We start from the raw sequence: 24,486 nt of genomic DNA on the forward strand, positions 1-24,486 counted from the left end.
ATGTCACCGTATCATTATCAGTTGAAAAAAGGTATTAAAATTAACTGATGCAAAATTAATCTTCATCTCACTGATGGATTCCATAATAGAGAAGTCCCCAAATCTTCCAGATAGAATGTTCATTGGGAATGCATATTTTAGAATCATGCTAAGTTGTGACATGCCTGATCATTTCTATTTCTTTTCTTCAAAAAGAACACGGAGCACCTGAACATAAATTGATCACTATTCTGCTCTTAGGGAGAGCAGCTCTGTCTCCAGCGTAGGAGCTTGCTGGGTGTCCCTCTCATGAGCTTGCATGACTCAAGTGTCCTCAAGGCTGCTGCCATGGGAACATATCACAAAGCATCCCAGTACCACTCGCCACAGGTGCTGTGACTCAAGCTTTGGGAACAGATTCTGGTGTGGGATGCGTACCCTGCCCCCCTTATGCCGCTGCCCCCATGGGACCCAGTCTCTGCAGTCACAGGGCTGCCATGTAGCAGGAATTCAATTCATGGTGAGTGGCCCAGTCAATGAGGCCAGGGTGCAATAGTAAGACAAAGAGGATTTCTTAAGGCCCTACCCAGGCCACACGCTGAGAAGAAACACAAATGGCAGTGTTTGTCCCAAACTCCCATCTAGCGCGTGGCCTATGGCTCTGGGTGGAGGAGAAAGCGCAGATCCCCTGCCAACTGCTGAGGCCCCTCTATGGAGTGGAATGTGAGAAATGGCATCTGGTGCCTTGTTCCCGTGAACTTGTGCTCAAAGGCTTCCACCGAGGATGCTGTTGGGATGTTCATGGATTCCCAAGACTCCAAAGGTGCTAGCTTCTGCTGGGCTCTCCGATGCCCTGGGTAGATCCTGGGTCAGTGCAGATGCCATTAGAACACCCTGCTCTACCGCCTCCCAGCCCTGGTCTACTGAGCTGGTATCAGGACATGTTGGAGCAGGTGGTGGACTGCTGTAGCTGCCAAGAGGACCAGAGGGAAGAGACCTCTGGCCCTCCTCCACAATGTCAAGACTGAGAGAGCCAACAAGTGAGCCACTGGGAATTCCAGCTGCCAGGCTCTGAATCGAAACCTGTAGTGCATATTTAAAATAAGCATGGTGGTGCTGCCCGGCTCCTGTTCCTCGTCTCTGCCGTGGAGGAGTCTGCTTCTGTTCCCATCCCTGTGGGTGCCCACTGTTTGCCTGTGGCTCCTCAGCTCAAAGGATGTTGTACAGGGCAGGCTTTGGTTTGGGCATACTCATTTATGCAATATTATACTTTTAGCATGGACTTTAGTATTCTGACTTACATGATAATGCTCAAGAGTTTTGAGATTACAAAGCTAAATTTCCAAGAATACGTAAACAGAAAATCAACTTCTGCAGCATAGCTGCTTCTGATGATATACCAGGCTACAATCTTGTAATTAGAGTACTTTGCTACTATAATCATAACTATTAGTATTTTCTGGGCATCTCCTATGTACCAGGCATTTCAAATCTATCCTGCTTAATTCTCACAACCACCCCACCAGCGGGCGTGGTCATCAGTCCTTCAGAGTGCAAGGTCAATGAGCTTGCACTGGCCACTTGGCCTGAGCAAGAAAGGCCAGGCTGGGGTGACTCCAATGTGCATGCACTTTTACTGCTGCCCAATAAAGCAGGGCAAAAGGCCAGACCACAGGGCCGCAGGAAGGACTGGTGCAGTCATGGTTTAGGTTGATCCACATCCATGTCACTCCTGTTCTCAGCAGAGCTTTGCAGAAGCTGCTCATCTAAAGGCGGAAGGAGCCAGGCTATGGACTGGGTACAGCTGCTTGACTGTGACCACAGACAGCTTGACACAAGTGGTCAAGGAAAGGGAGGCCTCTGCAGATCTCCAGGGGGACAGAAGTGTAAATGTAAATTCTGATATACTTCAGAATCCTGGAGGGCATATATATATATATATTTGAGATGGAGTCTCACTGTCGCCCAGGCTGGAATGCAATGGTGCAATCTCAGCTTACTGCAATCTCTGCCTGCTGGGTTCAAGCAATTCTACATCAGCCTCCAGAGTAGCTGGGACTACAGTGCCACCATGCCCGGCTAATTTTTTGTATTTTTAGTAGAGATGGGATTTCATCATGCTGGCCAGGCTGGTCTCAGACTCCTGACCTTGTGATCTGCCCGCCTTGGCCTCCCAAAGTGTTGGGATTACAGGCGTGAGCCACCATGCCTAGCTTGGAGGGCATTTTTAAAGCCCCACTTTCGAGCTCTGAAGTCTTCCTAGGTCTCTAGGGCGTTTCTGTAAGGAGGCATTTTGACTTGTCTGAAATCCTGTCCAGCAAGTTGCCTTTCCAGGTTCCCTGCCACATAGAACAAGTGGGAAGAGGAAGTGAGAAGGCAAAGGCAACTTTCCCAGTCTAAAGCTTGCAGGAACACATGCCACCTGCAGACTGTACCTTGGCCTCAGAGTGAGCATTCGGGATGGAGCCGGGGCATGTCTTCTCGTGAATGTCCAGAGAAGACTGGCATTAGCTCCCATCTTGGAGCAGCTGAAGTGTTAATTCTGAAACACAGACTCTGAAATCTCCTCTTGTGCTGAATGGGAATGTGTCCAGGTTATGATGAGCTCCAGAGAAACTAATTGGCAGATTCAGTGAGGGTCACAGCTGTAAGGTCACTCCTCGATACTGAGTATCCAACTAAGTGCTGATGGGTATAGCTTATCACTGGGTCGACTGCGTCTCTCCCCACCCACAATGGGACTGAAATATATGTTCAGATACTAACCCACCTAGCATACCTGCCTACCTAGCATGTGCAACCTACTGTGAGGCCGCCTTGCTCAGTGGTCACTACAGCGGATGCCTACCTGGCCACTTCAACTGTAAATTAATATATCAAGACCCATTTGTTAATTTCTTCCCCAATTAAATATAATGTTTAACAAAATACATAACAAAAAACAGTAGGAAAGGACAAGACCAAGTCAAATCAATTAAGGCATTAATAAGTCCAGAGGAAAGAGAAAGACATGCAAAAGCTAGACTTTTTTTTTTTTAATATAAAGAGAGACACAGACCCTTTTAGAGAAATGTATTTAAAAATTTATAAAGCGTTCAAACATACACTCATTAGAACAGTTCTATTCACTCACGCATGCCTTCAGGAAAGTGTTACGGGCCAGGCCATCTGCCCTGTAGGAAACAGGTGGGTAGGACAGTGAGGAAGCAGGAAACAGGGAAAACCCACACAGCAACCCTTGTGCTTGAGACGGCAGCATGAGTGACGGGCAAAACCAGGCCAGAGCCCGGCAGGCCGCAGGGACCCGCCCCAGCCTGCACTGCAGAGCCGCCTCGCCAGGTGCCCAGAGCAGTCTCTCTTCCAGAGCGACACGGTGACGTAAAGCGTTCCCAGTGGACAGATTCTTTCCCCCCATTTTGTCATCTTAGTTTGCTTTGAGTTGCTGTTGGAAGTTTTCTTGAGGGAATGGTCTTCCCCAGCAGATGAGTCAAAAATGCCGCAAAGATAATTTAAGGCATAAAAGAGCAAAACCAAGCGATGAGCAAAAAGCTTAAAGTGTACAGGTTTCAATTTAAACAGGAGGTAGAGAGCAGGGAAAAGGACCCCTCCAAAAAATAGGTGCGTGAGGAAGGCAGAGGTTAAAAAAGAAAGTTCCATGATATTCTGCTGGTTGGAAATGAAAGAAACCAAAAGACGCTGCGTTGAGAAGGTTAATGATCGGCTTGCTCTTATTAGGAGACACGAACAAAGCAAGGAGGAGTTAGTAGCGCCGCAGGCCTGCCCGCAGGAGGGTTAGCACGGTCCCGCAGAGGTCGGGCGCCCGGGTGGGCGGCGGAGAGCGCTGGGCAGCCGAGTTAGTGAGGACAGCCGAGGCGTTTAGAGGAGCTGGCGGGACAGAGGCAGGGGGGCGGGCGGGCGCGGGCCCCCCGGCGCGCTTACCCCGTTGCTCTGGGTGGACTGCACGGACTGCTCGCTGGCCGACGAGCAGGTGCTCATGCGGTCCGTGTCTTTGCCGGGGGCTGCATGGCGGGGCGTCTGGCGCTGGAGGGAGTCGCTGTCCCCCGGGAAGGTGAAGGAGCCGGGCCGGCTGGCAGGGGAGGCGGGGATGGAGCTCCAGAAGGAGCCCCCCTTCTGCAGGGGGCTGCTGGGGGGGAAGGGCTCCTTGCCGAGAGAAGGGACCGCGCTGGAGAGCGGCGAGTTCAGCGGCGACGCGGCCCCGGGCCGGGGCTTCCCCAGCGGCAGGGCACCCAGGCTCGCGCGCGCGTCCTTAGCGGGGGCGTCTGGGCTCGGCCCCGAGGCGTTCGCGGCGCATTTCCTGGGGCTCTCCAGCACCTTCATCTTGGGGATCGGCTCCGCTTCTCGCTCCGACCCCTCGGCGTCCGCGCTGGGGGGCCGCCTGCCGGGAGCGCTGGGGCCGGCCTCGGGGGCCACGCAGGGAGGCAGGGAGGGCCCGGGAGTGGACGTACCTGACATCTTGTCTGCCTCTGCCTGGCTCGAGGCTGCAGAGGAGACCAGCACGGGGGGGTGGTGTCGGACAGGCTGGGGGATCCGGGAGGGCCGGCTCCTGCTCGTGCTGGGGGCGCCGCCGCAGCTCCCGGGGCCACCGCTGTGGCTGCCGCTGCCGCCACTGGGAGCCCCGCTGCTGCCGCTGCCCCCACCCCCGCCGCCGCCCCCGCTGCCGCCGCCGCCCCCGCTGTGGTTCCTCTGGTACTCGATTGGTGATGTCAAGGCTGTAAGACAAGACAGCGGGAGAGACTGGGTCAGGGCGCCAAGCAGCACATCACAGGGTGAGGGAAGAACGGGGCCCACCCCAGGATGGGTCATGGCAGGGGTGCAGGGCAATCCCACCCATCGGCAGAGCTAGAAGAGGCCCCTGCTTGTCAAGGGATTGGGGGTGCCTGCTCAGTGCAGCAGGTGGAAAGGCCGCATCCCTCAGCACATCCCGGACAAAGGGCCAGTATGGATGGAGACCAAGGCAACAGATTTGACTAGAACTCCTCCAGCTACCAACTAGCTTCAGCAAAGTTCTTGCCTAAACCAGAGTCCTGGGGTAAAAAAGAAACCCCGGGGCTGCCCTGGAGGCGGTTTTATAGACCACCTCTGCTCTGCGAGCTGAACACCGCCCTGAGGGAAGCTAAGGCGCTCCCCGAGGCCCCCAGGGAGGGGGCTGTCCCATCTCTTGACTTGAGTGCCTCAGTTTTCTTACATCTTCATAGTGGAAAAACAGGAATCCGGCCAAAATAACATATACGGAAACACGAAGAAACCAAGTGTTAGAGCCTTTGAAAAACACAGGGGCCAGATGCAGCCCCAGCTCCAGCCTCAGGCATTCTACAAACTCTGTGCTGGCCACAGCCTCTTCCAGGAGTAGGAGGAGCGCAAAAAGCAGGTGAAACAGTCCCGAGCTCCCATCCCATTACCGATCTCCTTAATCCTCTGGAATAGGTATTATTAGTTACTCAGCTGAGTGGGTTGACATCATAGGCCATGCTTGCAGTCTAGGGGCAGTTCATTCTATTTTAAAGACAATGCTAAAAATTTAGAGCATTCTCAATTCCAAGCTACTCAATGCACCATATCAGAACAACACATGAAACCTCCTTCATGCCCAAGGGACTGTCCCTTCCTATCCTCATGTGCCCAACCCTAGCTGCAGATTAAACAATTACCAACTTGCAAGCAGGATGGAGACCTGGAGTTAACACCCAGGCAACAAACACTTGGCCAAAAATGCCGTAAGTCTTGAGATTTTTCACTGAGTGCCTACGTTCCTGGCTCTTGAATGTCATGCAAGGTGCAGAGGTGGCTTTCTTGTGACAGAGAACATTACAACATCCTACTGAGCCTAGGCAGGCACAGATGCAGAAGATGAATATGAACATGAAGGACAGGACTCAGAAGAGACAGATTACATGAGCACATAGCTTCCGACTATAATTCTCAAAGTTCTTCGCTGATCATCAAATTAAAAGCTAGTGTTGAAGCCCCAACAGTTGCAAAAAGATCATATACATTAAGAGGGTAGTGTAGCCACGCCCGCTGTGTTCTACAGCTCCTCTGCAATCCCTCAAGTCATGGAAGCAGGGAAGGACTGAACTGTCTCTTATTTTCTAATGGGGAAATGAGTTGTGGGTGTGCAAGGCCCTCAGGAAGGTCTTTGGTCAATGCCATCTGCCTTCTGTTCTTGCAAACCAAACTCCTCTTCGTAGGACAGGGCCCTCATGCATGTTCTGTGTGAGACAGAGTGGAACAGTGGAGCTGCGAGGGGCACAGACCAAGAGCCAGATGGCTGCTCTGAGTCCTGACTCTGCCCCCAACAACTTGTGGGAGTTGGGGCAAATTACTTAGCTGCTCAGCACCCCAGCTTTCTCATCTGTAAAGGGGGGATAATAATAGTCCTGGCCACACAGGGTGGTTGTGAAGATGAAATAAAGCAATATCTAGACCAGGGGTCCCCAAACTACGGCCCGCAGGCTGCATGCGGCCCCCTGAGACCATTTATCCGGCCCCCGGCCCCCGCCGCACTTCAGGAAGGGGCACCTCTTTCATTGGTGGTCAGTGAGGATTGGATGTGGCGGTGCCGCAAAGCGCGGCGTCACTCACGTACAGTACTACTTCCGGTGACGCGGGACGCACAAGTCACGGCTCCGGAAGCGCATCCTATGACGCACATCCGGTCTGTGGCTGCGGTGCCCCACATCACCGGGAGCAGTGTGAAATAACAGAAGTAGGAAGAAAGGCAAAGCACTATAACCATTACTACACAGTACAATGGCCCCCATACTCCCCAAAATGTACAACAACATAATGGCCCCTATAACCTCCCTTTGCCCAAAAGTCTCCCCCACATTACTACACACCGTGTTTCCCCTAGTATAAGACCCTGTCTTATATTAATTTTACCCCCAAAAGATGGGGGCTGTCTTATTTTTAGGAGGTGTCCTATAATAGGGGAAACATGCAGCAGTGGGCTTCCCACAGAAGAGGCCCACCGCTGCTGCAGATGTCCAGGACGCTGTATACACAGTGTCACAGGCTGATCACCGCCATCCCTGTATACAGCACTGGACGTGGTGCTGGGCCTGTGACACTGTATATCGCTGTCTGGGATAGTGGAGGCAGCAGCGCTGGCTGTGACGGGTGTCACACCTTGCATAGTCCGGCCCTCCGACGGTCTGAGGGACAGTGAACTGGCCCCCTGTGTAAAAAGTTTGGGGACCCCTGATCTAGACAGTGCCCGAGGTGTGGTAAGTGCTAAATTCTGTCAGTATGAGTATGAATGGGAGGGAGAAGATAAAAACAGTGTGTACATTCAAAAAGACAGCACACATCTAGTAACAGAAACACACATTACCATTTAAAAAATTGCGCTGGTTTTCTAAAATTTGGTTGATTTCATGGATCCAAGTTTGCCGGACACTTGGACTAGATGAATGCAAAATGAAGGTCTCTACCACGTCACCTGTCCTTGATGTCAGAGCAAATTTACAGGGATCATTTTCCACATTTTCGTCCAGGCAAAGGCAGCTCACCTTAAGAAAATAATAATAATAAAGCATTATTCATAATAGCTAACAGGTGGAAGGAAGAAAATGGGGGATATATGCACAGTTATTCAGCCTTAATGAGGAAAGAAATTCTGACACATGCTACTGAGAGGGGAGACCCCCTTGCCTCTTTTAATTTCACCTCTTCCCCCCTCTTCTAGATGGAAAGGAGAGTGAAGAAGGAAAAAAAATGAAATAAAATACCAAAGAGCTGGGAAAATAACTCCCTCTTTAGTTCCCAGCATCTCTGCTGTATGTTAACCCTAAAAAAGCTGCAAATGAATGCTATCTTTGCCGGCTGGAGCCCACCACTGGTTCATGCCCCCATGTCTCCACAGACCAGGCTCCCTCCTGGAAACACCTCTGCTAATAAATAGCTCGTTGCTTTTGTCTTGTCTCTGTAAGCTCCCCCTTCCACTGGTCCTCACTCGCACTGCCTATGAATTAGCAAATCAATGAAGCCAAAAGATTGAAAGGTTGGGCATCCAGTAAATGGACAATGACATAGTTCCACCTGTTTCCTCTTTACCCTTGTAAGCCTATAAAAAGAGAGAGAAGCTACAGCTCCGGGAGCTTGGTGAATGAGGCTGAAGCTCCCTGCAGCTCCCAGCTGAATAAAAAGCCACGTCCTTCCTCAGTTTGGTGTTCGAGAGGTTTGTTCCCCGCTGCTCCTGCTATACTATGACATGGATGAACCTTGAAGACGTTATGCTAACTGAAATATGCCAGTCCCAAAATACAGCCATTGTTATGATTCCACATACAGGAAGTCCTTAACGCAGTCAAATTTGGAGATAGAAAGTAGAGTGGAGGTTGCCAGAGGCGTGGGGAGGGGGAAGTGGGGATTAGTGTTTAATGGGTACAGAGTTTTAGTTTTGCAAGATGAAGAGTTGTGAAGATGGATGATGATGATGGCTGCACAACATGAATGTTCTTAATTCCATGGAACTAGACATCAAAAGATGGCACATTTTATGTGTATTTTATCACAATAAAAAATTAAGGCACATTTATCTCCACTGGCCAAGTGCAGAGTGAAGTTCATCCTACCACAATACTGAAACAAGCAGTTTTCAGTTGAGCTGCCATTTTTACTGCCTCAGAAAGCATCTGAAGCTTTTCAATGCCTCTTAACTCAGGTACATGGGGATGATGAGGCTGTTAAACTAAAGAGTCTGAACTAATAGCTTGAACAATTAACTAGAAATGTGGGTCTGGGATTACCTGTTACCTAAACCCCTCTATGATGACTCAGTATTTACCCCTTACTTCCCAGGGAATAAATGACATCATTAAACAAATCTCAAGTATCAGTAAAACTTACGTTTCAAAAGTACATGTGATATCATAATTAAAATATGTAAAATAATTTTATAAAAACAATATGTAAGAAATATATACAAAATTCCTACGGTGCTGGAGTGATTTTCTGCCAAAAGACTTGTGAAAAGAATGGGTGGGCAGTTCTCAGGGGATGGGTACAGTGCAGGGGATGGGTGCACAGTTGAGGGGAGGGGTCACAGTTCGGGGGATGAGGCTCAGTGTAGTTGTGAGCATAGAGGGTTTGTGCCCGACATGGCCTCAGGGTGAGGGGCCTCAAAAGACGGAGTCTGGAGGGGCAGGTGGGTAGTGGGAGGTGTGAGGGCCTGCAGCCCAGCCTTATGCAAAGGCAACCTCCTTCTCCAGCTATCTGGCTCCAGAACCTTCCAAGGTGCTGGGGGGTAGAGACCCCCGCCCTGGCATCTGTGCCCGTGGACCGACCCACCCTGGGTTTAGGCAAGTGGAGTCTGCTGAAGATAGTCAACAAAAGCCTGAGTGGGGAGCTGGATGGGGGAGGATGCAATGTTCTATCTGTGTGCTGTGAGGCCTGCAGGGTGTGCAGGGTCTGAGAGCTCCCAGTACCTGTTCCTGGTGGCGTAGGGCAGGAGGCCCTTCCAAAGGGAAGTGAATCTCCCTTCTGACCTCAGGGTCTGCACAGCTGCAGAGCCAGAAGAAACCCAGCAGAGACGTGTATCTCCCAGGGATCATCTGCTGGAACCTCAGGCCTTCCCTCTGCTCCTCTCTACTTCACCCTTGGTTTGGCCCTTTTATAGACTTGAGGGCCATCTGCAATTATTTTCTTTGTCCCTCTGTCTTCCTTTCCTATTAGAGGATAAGCTACATTAGGGCAGAGAGGGCATCCATCTGGGCCATTCCTGGAGCCCTCACGCCTGCTGCTGAGTGCTCAGTACCTCCTTGGTGAGTGGAGGAAGAGAAGAAGATACTGAGTTAGCTTTTTCCCTGATCATACAGCAATCCCCCAAATCCATGCTATCAAGTCTAAACCAGTTTTTCATGGTCTTAGAGAAGGTGGTGCACAAACACTAACCATGACCAGTTCTTTTCTTCACGGTAAGAACGAATGGCTGTGGTCACATAGAGGTGTGTACAAGACATTAGCCACTCAAGAACAAAGACGGTAGAAGAGAAAATGAGATGAATTCAAGGGCTCTTAAATATACTAGAAAATTATCAAGTACTTAAACCAAGCATCAAGGTACGTCATCATTAAAAGGAAACAGTGTACCATTGTGATGGGTACATGCACTGGCACAGAGAACACAGACGCAAACACATTACCTTGATACTGTTCTTAAACAGGAATCCTGGCATGGAGAAGCCCTTCTTTTTATCAAGTGGCTCGCTGAATATGACGATCTGCTCAAAGAGGAAGATGCGCCTCTCTCTGCAGCGAGGCAGAAGTCCTGCATCTTGGTCTGTGACCAAGAATGTGTCCTGCAAGAGCAGTTTACCCTGGGCAACAATTTTACCCTAAAACAAGAAATAAAGGGGGAGAAGGAAGGGAGAAGACAACATTGCATTCTAAGTTACCTGAAGCTCTGTTTTCTTTAGGCTTCCTCCTACAGAATGATGTATTTTTCTTTTATTAATTTATAGAGCTTAATTTTTTTTTCTTTTACTATTCTTGGCCCTAAACAGAACAATCGTCTAAATAAAATTCTTGCCAACCTTTGTACAGACTTCTAGCGCCTCAGTTACCATCACAGATTAAAAGTGGAATTTTAAATGTCTGGTTTACACTAGAACAGTGGTTCTCAAAGTTTGGTCCCTGGGCTGCCAGGAGGAACTCATCCGGCATGCACAGGAGTTTTCAGAACCCCTCCAGAGGCTTCTGTGCATGCTTGAGAGAGAACCACAGCACTGGAACTTTAGCAAAACAGTAGGCAAGAAAATGAATACTTCTCCTGCCCCCTTAACTCAGTAGTCAAATTTTCAAAAGAGGGTTCTGGTTCTGAATTCGTCTTGAGGATATGTAATAGGTAATATGTAATATGAATAGTCTAGCAACTCATGCAAACGTATCTTAGACCAATGAGGAAGTATCAAGTCCCAGAGATGAAAGAGTGGGGCCTCCTAGGTCCTATTACATCATAGCTACCATGGTCTTAAATGCTAAGGAAAGGAGAGTCAGCTCTTATAGAACTGGGCCCAAGAGATGAAGCCCAGTCCTGCTTGTTTCTGCCATGAGGCACTGGACTTTTGAGCGCAGGCAAGGCCCCACCACCCCCTGCAAAAAAAAAAAAAAAAGCTGAAAGAAAATAGCAATCAGATTGAGTAAAGTGAGAGAGGCCAGAAAACCAAGTGAAAAGAATCAGCTTTCTCCACGTGGAGAGAAATAATCCAAGACAAAAGAAAGAGATGGAAGGCAGAGGGGCTCTCTTAAAGAACAAGAGCCACATTACATCAAATCCTTGCAGCCGCCCCACGTTCATCATGTCGTTGCACCGCCTGGGAACTATGCACATGACTTCCACAGCTCTCTGTAGGAGGGAGAGAGAAGAGTGACAGTTCAAGTTCCTCTGGGGAAAATCTGATGTGCTCACCCTCTGGCCTGAAGAGGTTCCATTCTCCTTTCCCACCCTCTAGTGTGCAGGGCTCATGGAGATGCACTGGAGAGACTCTGGAGGGACTCTGTTACCCTCTGCTCTGACCCCCTCCCAGGGCCAGACCACTGGCAGGAGATACTTGGGGACTGGGAGAAGAGGCAGGTGGGGATTTGAGGGGGGACGTACAGTTGCTGACAAATGTACCTCTAATTCTGATGTATCCAGACTGGCCTTTTTGGAATACTTGAGGAAGTCCTGCAAGGGAAATGGAGAGGACATGATAATGGTGACAAAGATAACAGCAGCTAATCTTCATTATTTTTTTAAGAGACAGGGTCTCAGCATGCTGCCCAAGCTGGTCTTGAACTCCTGGCCTCAAGTGATCCTCTTGCCTCGGCCTCCTGAGTAGCTGGGACTACAGGAGTGAGATACTGCATACAAGCTAACCTTTTTGACCAGTCACATTGTGCTAGACACTGGGTTCAGCACTTCAGTTCTGAAAGAAATTTCTGCAGTGGCTATTCACAGGAGCAGTCATAGCTCACTGCAGCCTCCAACTCCTGGCCTCAAGCTGTCCTCCTGTCTCAGCCTCCCAAGTAGTTGAGGCTACAGGTATGCACCACCACACCTGTCTGGTGACTTAGTTCTACTTTATCATATTATTATCTGAGTAACACCACAAAAAGCCATTCCTGCATAGATTTCAAGCTGCAGTACACAGTCAGACCAGATCTATCCAATGGCTCCTGCTTAATCCAAGACAAGCTCTTTGTCCCTCTCTATATCCAGGTCCTAAGTGTTGTATTTGAAGAAATCTCAATACACTTGAAGTCACTTTGATCACAGAAAAACATGTGACTCTGCCTTCAGTTATGCTTAAGAATTTACATCAGTCGGGAGGGTGGCAAGGGTGGGGAGGGATAACATGGGGAGAAATGCCAGATACAGTATGCACCTAAAGTAAAATAAAGAAAGAATTTAAATCAATCAAGGGCTAGTGCTAAGTCAACAGAGAGGAATACACAAGGATTCCAAATTTAATTTTATCCAAGTCTCCAAGAAGATTAGAAAATAATTAAAGTTGATAGAGCTGAAGAAAAATCATTAGCATTCCAAGGGCTGTGGTGGGGGAAAAAAAGTTCACTTTTACTGATATTTTCCTTCTGAACTTGATGTAAATAAAATATTGAGAAAAGTGTTTTCTTAAATTTTTAAGAATTAACTTATCAGAAAGAATATATTTTTGACACAAATGATTCCCCCGTCCTGCCAAATCCTCCTTTCCCCGAGTTTTATTCTCTCGGCAAACTCTCTCCTGACACTAGAGTCTGTCCTGCTGCCTCCTCACCTTCAGTAACAGCTGATACTTCATGATTCTCTGCACCGGTTTGATCAACAGATCTGTGAGCTGCAACCTGTGGCCAAGACGCTGCTTTAAGTCCTGCAGTTTTAAGAGACGGAAAAGATCTTCAGCGCCGTTCATTAAAGGTCAATTTTTTAGTCTTTGTAATTGTCAGAAAGACTACAACACTGGCAGTAAAAGTAATGAGGAAAAAAAGCATTAGACTACGTATAGCTTTGCTAGTTCACAGAATTTCCAAGTTTTACACTTTCACCTGAGCTGTTTTTCAAAACAGTCTTTTATGCTTGTTCAAAGGCATTTTTTTCAATTGCTTTGTTTTATTCATACACACACACACACACACACACACACACACACACACACATATATATATATTATTTTTAGGCTACAAGTTTATGCCATAAATTATTTTGAATTTGTAATGAGACTTAAGTGTAACACCTACAAAAACCCTTATTTTTAACAATGACTTCAGTCTTCTAAATGCCAAGCGTATGACCACAGCCTAAATTCATACATATTTTTCTGATTTATAGGAAAGAAATACAGGTTCAGAAGTCTTATCACTCAGGCTAATTTTCTGAGGAAATTAGTCTCCTGGGAAACCAATGATACTTTAATTTTTAGAAATCAGTTGGAACAAAAGATTCAGAAATACTTTCTGTTTGTATCTTAGGTCTTACCTCAAAAAAGGTATCAATGTATTCTGAGACAATGTGCTCAGACTTTGGTTTATTTTGACAATAAACTATGTACATGTGCAACCTTCTCTCCTAGGAATAAAAAAGGCAAACAGATGAGTTATAACAATGGGAAGTGCAATTAGAATGCAAGAGCACACACATATTTCAGCACATTCACAAAAAGAATCATCTTAAAACCAGGCTGCATGGCTAAGACTCTCGGGAGTAAATTCCAGATTCATGATGTAGATCAGTATTCTATGGTGTGGCTCCAAAACCACTCCTGCCCCATCACTCCCTCACACACACCAAACCTTTTACTTTACAGTACCAAATACCAGCAAATACCACAGGTAGCAAAATTAACACTTTTTTTTAAAAAAAAAAAAAAGACAGAGTCTCACTTTGTTGTCCTGGCAGGAGGGCATGGTGTGATCATGGCTCACTGTAGCCTTGAACTCCTGGGTTCAAGTGATCCTCCCACCTCAGCCTCTGAGTAGCTACGACTACAGGCGTGTGTCACCATGCCCAGTTAATTTGTAATTTTTTTTTTTGGTAGGGATGGAGTGTTGCTATGTTCGCCCAGCCTGGTCTCAGAACTCCTAGCCTCATGCAACCCTCCTGCTTTGGCCGCCCAAAGTGTTAGCATTACAGGCATGAGCCACTACACCTGGCTGAAACATGCTTCCTTAATATTAAACAAAGAATTACTGCCATCACTCCAAACCCTGCCAGTAGTCCTATGAACCCTGGCTGGTTTTAGTAGAGAAGAAAAATCTCTTTAATCTCAAATCCTAAAGGCAGAGGGGGGGGGGAAATGTAGACAACAAGCCTTTCCATGTATCAGTGATCCTCAAAGCATAGTGTGCAGACCCCCAGGACCCCCTGAGGCCTTTCAGTGGCTCTATTAGCTCAGAACTATTTTCTAAATACCACTAAGATGTCAGTCGCCCTTTGCATTGTGCTGACATCTGTGCCGATGTGCAAAGCCAATGGTGGGTGCAACTGCTGGCACCTTAGCAAAAACTCTTCACTGCCACAAACTTATAGTTAAAAAACAAAAACAAAAACAAAAAACAAGTTTCATTTAAGAATGTCCTGGATGAAGTAATAAACATTATTCTTTCCATCAAAACTCAACCATAGCAAAATAAGCCTGTCATTTCAAGGCAAACAACCAGTAGTGTTTGTTAATGAAAATTACGGCTTTCAAGCAAAAAATAAAAAATTTGGAAAATATATATCTGCCAGTCTGAACTTGACATTTAAAGACTTCAAAGAGATAGGTGATGAGGTTAAAAAAAATTCGAATTCTTGGATACTGTGTAATGAAACACGTCAGCTTCTGGAAGGTCTGCTATCCTGCAGTGGACTGATGCCCGATGTCACAGGACCATGCATGGCTGCAAGAGCCTCCAGGTCCAATAGTTCAATATATTTAATGTCACAGCAAGGGAGAAGTTCATGGATAGGTTTTCAGATTCCACACTGCAATTAATCTTTAAGAAATGATCAGTTGTCAAGTTCTGGTGTAGTATCTAAGAAAACTATATAATTATCTGAAAAGGCTATTAAAATACTCATCCTTTTCTAGCTATATATGTGTGCGGATGAATTTGTTTGGATACTTTAACCAAAGAACTAGCAACGGGTTGGATGCAGAAGCAGATATAAAAATCCAGCTGTCTTTTATTCAGAGAGACATTAAAGAGACTGGCCAAAATGTAAAAACTTCTGTCACTAACTTCTAAAAATATATCATGATTTTTCCAAAAAACTTCAATGTTAATGCACTTACTTTTGATATAAACACCATTTGGCTGTTATGCTAAACCTACTGCAAGTACAGTTACATCTCCACTCAATACCTGCCTGTTCACAGAAACCCCCAAATAATACTGTTCAGGCCTGGCTCTAGTCCTCTCTAACTAACCTGTACTGTTGTTAGCCAAACAGCCAGCTTCAGCCAGGTGACTGGGAAAGCAGGTAACTCATGTTGAAGAAGCAATTTTAATTCCAACTCACTAACACCGTGCAGTTTGATTTTATCTTAAACATACACACTTGTGTAAAGTATAAGTGAGTTCTTCTTTAATCTGAAAAACCAATGACTATCTGAATAGGATATAAGCAATGCTATTGTACTTACGTGTTTAACAAAAAGGGATCCTAGTTTTTCTGGATCTTCAAGGCACTTCTCTAACTCTCCTAAAAAAAAGCTGAAGAGAAAGGATAAAATATTAAAAGAATTTCCAAGATGGCCTTCTTAAGATTTAGGTTTGCATTTTTTTTTTTTGTTTGTTTTTTTGACAGAGTATTGCTCTATCACCCAGGCTGGAGTGCAGTGGTGCGATCGTGGTTCATTGTAACCTTGGCTTCCCAGGTTCAAGTGATTCTCCTGCCTCAGCCTCTCAAGTAGCTGGGACTATAGATGGGTACCACCATGCCTGGCTAATTTTTGTATTTTTAGGAGAGACAGAGTTTCACCATGTTGGCTAAGATGGTCTCGAACTCCTTACCTCAAGTGATCCGCCCGCCTCGGCCTCCCAAAGTGCTGGGTTTACAGACGTGAGCCACCCGTGCCTGGCCAGGTTTACATTTTCAATAGTCTGTCTGACATGGGCAACTGGGAAGTTTGAAGTATGTACTTAACAAATATACGGAAACTTAACAAGTATATGGAAAACCTTCTGTTAAGGTTAAACATGAAGGAATACAAAGTCACAGAAGATGAGGCATGACTGTGCATCCCTTGACTGGTGACTTTCCTGGTCTTTGGATAATGAACATTTTCATCTCTGTTCAAGGACACAAGTGCTAATATCCTAGGCTGAATAAAGAGTGAAAAATAGATGTTTCAAAGCACTTGGACATTTATTTCTGAAAACTTGGTCTTTATATCTGAGAATTACATATTCATTTTAAGATAATTTTTAGAGAACTCAAATTGGACCACAGATATAAAAAATTAAACATAAACCTGGCACAGGTAACAAAGTTTTCTCAAATGTTATCACAATCAACTTCTAGGTTATAAATATTAGCTCCCTTTAAGATTAAAAATTGGGTATCATCACAGTGACAAAACAGCTGTAGGACAACAATGCTCGTTTTTTTCCAGGCTGTGCTTGTCTTTAAGATATACGTCCACTTTAGTTATCAATTATCACAAATTAAGTAAATTTTTATTTATATTAATATTTGGTATTACATTAACCTACAAGCCACCATGCCAATTAATATTGTACTGAGGAATTTACTATCCCCGCTGTGGCAGACAGCATCTCCGGATGCCGTTTCTCCGTCTAGTCATCTCAGAAACACTGTGTCGTTTTCACCTTCCCTTCGCAGCCTTAGAAACCAGTCTTGGGGCTGGGCACGGTGGCTCACGCCTATAATCCCAGCATTTTCGGAGGTTGAGGTGGGTGGATCATGAGGTGAGGAGATAGAGACCATGTTGGCTAACACAGTGAAACCCCATCTCTACTAAAAACACAAAGAATTAGCCAGGCATGATGGCACACACCTGTAGTCCCAGCTGCTTGAGAGGCTAAGGCAGAAGAATCGCTTGAACCCAGGAGGCAGAAGTTGCAGTGAGCCGAGATCGTGCCACTGCACCACAGCCTGGGTCACAGAGCAAAACACTGTCTCAAAACAAAAAGAAAAACAAAAAAACCAGTCTTGGAAGTAGGAGACTAAATCATAATACAAAATATCCCTTTTTGAATTCGTTTCACTATAGATGTTCGGTAAGTCTGCAGTACAGAGCTATAAACTGGAGTGCTGTCTAACATTTACCACTCATTTAGCTATAAATCCAAATAAATTGGACATTACAGAGGATATGAAAATAAAGACTTCTGACCTGGGTTCAAAGGTTTTACATTCTATTAGGAGACAGACATACAGAAATAACAACACAACTTGATACAAGCCACCATAGTTCCTCCTTATGTTTGTCCAGTATTTAATCGTTTACAATAGCATATTCCCATCTGCTATCTACAGAAGAGAAGGAATCTGATTAGGAACCCCCAGGCTTAATGGAGAAGCAAGTATTGGAGCTCAGCTTCAGAGAGAGGGCAGAGCTTTGGAGGTGATGACACCGTGCTCCACCCTGCGCAGAGGGAGCAGCAGTGTGCATCAGGACAGGAGAGCAGGAGGCCCGGCCAGGTCAACAGAGCAGACAGTGCACCTGGAACATTCGGCTGGAAAACCAGTGGCCAGCATTAAGCAATCCTCAGATGATTAAGAATTTTTAAAGTTACAAGCAAAGTAATCTAAAGGGACAGGTATGTTGATAAGCTCTGGTGGGCAAGGTGAGCTGTGCAGCACTAGCCCCCAGATCGATCACCTCCTGATTAGGATAGGCCTGGGGAATGTATTGGGATCACATTAGAATTTCACGGGCAATCATGTCTACTTTTTCCATTTAAATTGAATTGAACCAGGCATGGTGGCTCATGCCTGTAATCTCAGCATTTTGGGAGGCTGAGGTGGTCGGATTGCTTTAGCCCAGGAGTTTGAGACTAGCTTAGGCAACACAGCAAGACCATGTCTCTATGAAAAATAAAAGTTAGCTGAGCATGGTGCTGTGTGCCTGTAGCCCCAGCTACTAGAGATGCTGAGAGATGCTGATGTGGGAGGATCATTTGAGTTCAGGAGTTCAAGGCTATAGTGAGCTATGATTGCACCATTGCATTCCAGTTTGGTGACAGAGCAAGACCCTGTCTCTAAAAAATAAAAATAGGCCACGTGCAGTGGCTCACACCTGCAATCCCAGCACTTTGGGAGGCCAAGGCAGGTGGATTACCTGAGGTCAGGAGTTTGAGACCAGCCTGGTCAACATGGTGAAGCCCTGTCTCTACTAAAAATACAAAAATTAGCCGAGCATGGTGGCACATGCCTGTAATCCCAGCTACTTCGGAGGCTGAGGCAGGAGAACTGCTTGAGCCCAGGAGACAGAGGCTGCCATGAGCCAAGATGGTGCCACTGCACTCCAGACTGGCCAACAGAGTGACACTCTGTCTCTAAATAAATAAATATATAAATAATTGGACAAATGAATATCTTCAAGGCCCCCTCATAACTTGCATTTACTCTAAAATGGCTGCAATTCTAGTTAGAAATACTTATTGAGGCTTATTCTATACAGATGTTGTTCTAAGTGCTTTGTAGAAATATTAACTTGGCTAGGCACAGTGGCTCAGGCCTGTAATCCCGGCACTTTGGGAGGCCAAGGCAGGCGGATCACGAGGTTAAGAAATCAAGACCATCCTGGCCAACACGGTGAAACCCTGTCTCTACTAAAAAATACAAAAGTTAGCTGGGCATGGTGGCATGCATGCATAGTCCCAGCTATTCAGGAGGCTGAGGCAGAACTGCTTGAACCCAGGAGGCAGAGGTTGCAGTGAGCCAAGATCGCGCCACTGCACCCCAGCCTGGCATCTGGCGATAGAGTGAGACTCTGTCTCGAAACTATTAACTTAGTCACTCTTTACAGAAACCCACGACGTCGGGAACATTATGATTTGGGTGTGCTGTGCAGATGAAGAATGTAAAGTGTAGAGCAGGGAGGCCGAGAGCTCGGGGTAAGGACCAGGCCAGGAGCCCTGGCAGCCAGCCCCATGCTGGTACTTCCAGCTACTTCCCTCCACAGATTCTCGACATGGACCAGCATGAAGAAGAGATGAGACTCTCTCCGTGCCACCAAATGCTACTGCAGAACTCCTGGGTACATCAGTATCTACTCAGGAGGGCATACAGGTAATACAATGAACAGAATGAATTCCCTTTGGCCTGGCCTGCCTTGGTTTACCAAGTGTGGGTGCTTTGCGCACCATTGTGCTCGAGCACAATGCATGTGTACGTACTCTCTGTGCCAGTCGTAAATCTGATGGATGTTGCCAAACACAATTTTGTCTTTTCCTTTCATGTCATCAGGAACACCATCTTCTTTCATAAGTGCCATGTAGCCCTACAATTAAAGTTATAGTAAGTGTATTTCATGGAATATCTCTGAATCAAGCAGTGGCTTATTGATTAATAGTCACAGAGGGCAAAATGGACACTTGCACTATCTTGTAACCAGTTCTTTATCTAAAAACAAAGAACTGGATATGAAAAGTATCCTTAACTGATACTTGGAATATATCCATTACATTCATTGCTGTAATGTTCTTTCCCTGGACTGTTTAGCATTCACAGATCAAAATTATTCTAAGGAATTAATGAAGTTTAAATAAATGTAAATGGTTTCATTGAAACAGTTTGTAAATATTAAATATTTGGTCAGAATCGTATCTCCTGTTTTCAGCATTTATCTCACAGAAACAGATTTTCTTTTCTTTTTGGATTATTTGTATAATCTGTTAAATAAGGATTTAACAATATTCTTTTTATAAACTGATTTTTAAACAACAGTTGATTGAATATGCTGCTAAAATGTGGCTTAAAACTTCTATTTAATTCACTCTGTACAAGATCCTCCTAAGTACTCAGCTTGCTTATCTTACTGTTAACAATGACTGCAGGCAAATCAAGCATGTTAAATCTTTTTTTGTTACTCAATTAACTGTAATAGCTGGTACTGTTAATGGGATGTGTAACCAAAGAGTATTGTCCTGTACAAATTTGCATAGGTGAAAGAATACACAATACAATTTTATACTACAAAAATAGCTTTTTGATGAGTTGAGTTTCTTAATCTGACTAATTCCCAAATTGACTGGCAGGGATTAGCCTAGAGATGGCTCTCGATCCAGTACAAAAGGCAGCAGTTTGCTGTGGCTACCATGCTTGGCAACTTCTGGTCAATGGAAACGGCAAAGTATTCTGAACAAAACTATCAGTGAATGACCTGGTGCAGCCACAGTCCAAGCTCTGAACCTGGGTGGATTCAGGATGCAACTGAACCCACAGCTGGGCCACGTGCTGACTTTTCCACAAATAAGGTCTTCATTTCTGTAGGGAAACCCACCCTTGTGAAATAATTAAGGCAAGATTCCTATCTACTAAGTACAATTGAACCCACAGCTGGGCCACGTGCTGACTTTTCCACAAATACGGTCTTCATTTCTGTAGGGAATCCCACCCTTGTGAAATAATTAAGGCAAGATTCCTATCTACTAAGTACAATATACTTACTTAGTATCATTTAATAATAATAAATTATTTGTAATTGTAAATTTTAATTGTTAAAAAATATTACATTGATACACTAAGCAAAAAAGTATTTACAACTGAATACAGATAAAGATAATTGGCTAAATTTAATTTTTCAGAAATATTTTGTTGGTCACTTTTTATTTTGGGTCAAAAATGTTTTTAAAGCTTTGAGAGGTGTTCAACTGTCTAACGCAGTACTACTTTGGACAACTGTTGGAGCTGATACAAAGTTAGTAAATTTCTGAAAATACACACCTCAACCACATAGCCAAGGTCCCGTACATAGTCACGCTCTGTCTCCACTAATTCTTGCAGAACGTAGCTGGAGAGAGAAAAATAGTGTTTATAATGCAAACTCTGTTTCCTAAATCAATTTTTTTGGTACCTTTGCTCCTGGTCAGGAAGGACTCCTTCTGGGACTGAATAGTAACATATCAAATTTGTACAATTGGGTCTTAAATTCTGGAGGGTCCCAAATCACTTACACGTTCAAGTGGGTGACCCATGAGAGCTCTGGAGGTCAAGAGACACTTAGGCACATGTGCATCAGGGCAATCAGGGCAAATTCACCCTTCTGGATTCTGATCACATACAGGGACAACAAAGAAGCTTAGACATAACTTTATGGCAAAGCCATGACAGTAAAGGAAGTGGCTTTTAAAAAAAATGATTAAGTCTTTTTAACCTTCACTGGATATACAAGAAAAACTTTGAACTTAGATGTTTAAAGCCTTGGATCTAATCACATCACTCGGACGTATTTCTGTCTGTAACATTCAGTAACCATTTAATGCCACTCAGATAACAGAAGACAATCATTTAATCAGTTTGGCAAACAACTTCAATTAGCCTGAAAAGGCTCATTCATGTGCTGTTCAGTCATTCATTCAACCAACATCAACCTGGCACCTCTCATGTGCCCAACACCATCGGAGGTGCTGGGATACAGCACTGAATAAAACACCTGGTCTCTGCCGTTTTGTAGCTTATGGTTTTTTTCCTTCTTCTTGAAAGCCAAGTTTAAACCTTTTGTAACATGTTTCAGGACTCTTTTTACCATATGCTGCTTTACTGGCATTGAGAAACATTACCAATAAAGTGTGTTAAAAAAATATTCAAGTTTTTGGGACTGGTTCTAATTTTACATTACTTTTTCTCTCACAATCACAGGTACAATAAAAAGTCTAGGAGTCTCTCATCAGACGTGACAGAAGACATTTTTGTCTTGCATCGTTCTTACTTGTTAAGTATAATATACAAATAAAACAAGAAACTGTGGCTATGGCTTACCGTGCCCTTATTAGGTCCTGAGTCTGTTACATACATACAATTCCTCTATGAGAGGCCCTCAAGCTCCTCATCTTGGTAATTTAGAGCTGAATCTCAGTCACATTTTTGAAGGCAACAAAGACAGGAGGGAACCTGGAGAACTTTAAGAATGAAAACATTTCTGTCTTACTGTCTTCTCTTTAAAGAGCTGGATTTCCTTTCTTCCATCTCATCAATGGGTGAGGAAGAAGAGAGAAGAGAATTATCCGAAGGGTTGAAGGATGGGCTGCTACTGTCTCCCTGGTCAACAAGGAGTGAGCTAGGACGATCCTCCAGTGCCTGGAAGAAATTGAAATAATCAACAACACTTACTGCCTACAACCCATGACTGGCTGAAACTAAGTAAGAACATATCCAAAGTCAGAAATACAGAAAATGTGTTTGTGAAATTATAAAATCTATATGTTTATGAAATTATATTACTTAATAACACAAAAAAACCCAACTATTATTAAAAAATAGTCAAAGGAAGTAGATAGAAGAGGAAAGTTGAAATGAAAAGGATAGTGAATTTATATACAGTAACATATTCTATTTCCTGTTATCAAATAAGGAGAAATGTTATACTTGCTTATGTCAGAGGGCTGCACCCATTTTTGGATATATCACAACATTTAATGTCTAGAAATTTTTTATTGTTTATATTCCCGCCAAGCGAGCCACTGGGATGCGTGTGGGTCAGGCCAGCATCGCACCTGGTCATGGTGCCTGTGTTCCTTGTTGGTGGAATATACAGCAGCATCAGCAATCTACAGTTTAAACACTTGGTTTGTTTCTTGATTATCCACGAAGCTTTGACTCATACTTCAATGCACACAGATCACCCAGGTAAAATAGTCTCCATCCAGCAACTTGCATTCTATCCCTCTATACGAAATAGCAATCATGCTGGTCTTAATAACTTCTGCAATACATTCATTCCCCCACTGTCTTTTGGTTTCCATAGGTGATTGTTTTTATTCCTGTATCCCTGCTAGGACTTCACGCAAATCTTTTCAAGTGTTCAGCAAATCTGTAAGTTGAATATTGGTGACCTCTCTCTTCAGATTAATGTGACGATGACTAGTGACTGATTGCTTTTTAATTGGTACATCAATCTTGTTGCTTTACCTGAATTCACAAAACAGCTAAGATTTACAGTTCTTCTAACATAGCCAAAGCACGAAACTGGATATACAGATGTTGTACTGGAGCGAGCATAGAAAGTCAACCAAGACAAAAGTATGCCAAATTGTCTTTATTGCCGGCGGCCACGGAGGACTCTTGTCTCTCCAACTCGTAGCCCTGAAAGGAGGGTGTCAAGACCTCTTATACCCATAAACGACCTTGGGGGTGAGGGTGAGGGGCAGGGATGGGGGTGAGGGGCTTCAGACATTTTGAGGGCCAGTGGATTCTATAAATCACCTTATGGGCAGAGATAAGGGTGAGGGGCTCCGGACATTCCAAGGGCCACGGGACTTTGGACATTCCGATTGTTACTTAAGTGGTTCACAGAAGTCAAGATAAGCGTTAGTTTACACATTGTCTGGGTAGGGTGGAAATTACAGACCTTAATTACTTATTACAAGTCGCAGGGGCCAAGATGGCATGGATTTGGACTGTTTGCCTGTCACAATAGGGGTTACAGAGAGCAGTTTCAACAGAAAGCTGAGGTATGGTTGAGGTATGCAGTTTTATGGGGCTTTTACCATGTCACATAGATATGACTGAACGGGGGAAAATGTAATTAATTCATCCTTGGTTTGAACAGCATGATACAAAATGCAAAAATACCTCACTTAAAACATTTGATATTAATAAACTAAAATGTCTAATACTTGTTCTATTTTTTACTCTTAACAGTAACAGACTGAGTCTGATTTCATCGTTAAGCAGAGCTCTGAGGACACAAAGTCTGTACTGTACGTGCAATCTTGTTGAAACCCATGGAGCTATAAAAAATACACCAACTGCTGATCTTATTTTGAAAAACAGGACATTAAGTTAGTCAAGGAACAGAGTTTGATCTGAAAAATAAGTGCACCCTTTTAAATAAATAGCTATTGAGCTTTAGCAGAAGAACGTTTTGCTATGGGTAGCAGAGCTTCTTTCACGCTCATCAGATCACATTTGTTTTTGAGAGTGAGGGGAGGATGTTCTGCCCCACATCCCCCACCTGGACAGCTGAAGCTTGTTAGATTAAATTCTGCTCATTTTAACAGTGAGAAAAAAGAAAGAAAAGAAAGAGAAAGGCTCCAGATGCCCCTGATACTGCAGAGGGCAGACAGGTAAAGTCATGGACTTTATCAGTGTCCACGGGGACCTGTAACAGGTGGAGCGGCTTTCTGGACATGTAACAAAGAAGTCTCCAGGCCCCTTGGCTGCCTGTCCTCAGATCTGATCTATCCTGACCAAGTCGGGCTGCTGAGAAGGCACACACACCCTGAAGATGTGTAGTCGTGGTTAGATATCCTTGGCACCTTCACGGGGCCCATTTGTCTCTTCCACAAATGTGAGCGAGATGGCTGTCACCAGTACAAGGCTGTCTCAAA

The 24,486-nt window shown here is 45.0% G+C and overlaps 1 protein-coding gene across 3 annotated transcripts in view; it reads right to left on the reverse strand.

Moving 5' to 3' along the window:
• Positions 1-24,486, reverse strand: part of TRIO (trio Rho guanine nucleotide exchange factor) — a 370,817-nt gene that overhangs the window by 18,486 nt on the left and 327,845 nt on the right. For all 3 annotated transcript variants that reach the window (XM_039474054.2, XM_039474085.2, XM_074387142.1), the window contains exons 38-48: positions 22,086-22,234; positions 20,882-20,948; positions 19,333-19,436; positions 15,609-15,678; positions 13,460-13,549; positions 12,762-12,854; positions 11,618-11,668; positions 11,270-11,347; positions 10,146-10,337; positions 7,334-7,511; positions 3,919-4,709 (exon numbers count right to left, since the gene is read on the reverse strand). In XM_039474054.2, the coding sequence (XP_039329988.1) occupies positions 3,919-4,709; positions 7,334-7,511; positions 10,146-10,337; positions 11,270-11,347; positions 11,618-11,668; positions 12,762-12,854; positions 13,460-13,549; positions 15,609-15,678; positions 19,333-19,436; positions 20,882-20,948; positions 22,086-22,234 (1,863 nt within the window). The remainder of the gene's footprint in view (positions 1-3,918; positions 4,710-7,333; positions 7,512-10,145; positions 10,338-11,269; positions 11,348-11,617; positions 11,669-12,761; positions 12,855-13,459; positions 13,550-15,608; positions 15,679-19,332; positions 19,437-20,881; positions 20,949-22,085; positions 22,235-24,486) is intronic.

This window comes from Saimiri boliviensis, chromosome 1, assembly GCF_048565385.1.
Source record: "Saimiri boliviensis isolate mSaiBol1 chromosome 1, mSaiBol1.pri, whole genome shotgun sequence".
In the NCBI taxonomy this organism is placed as follows: domain Eukaryota; kingdom Metazoa; phylum Chordata; class Mammalia; order Primates; family Cebidae; genus Saimiri; species Saimiri boliviensis.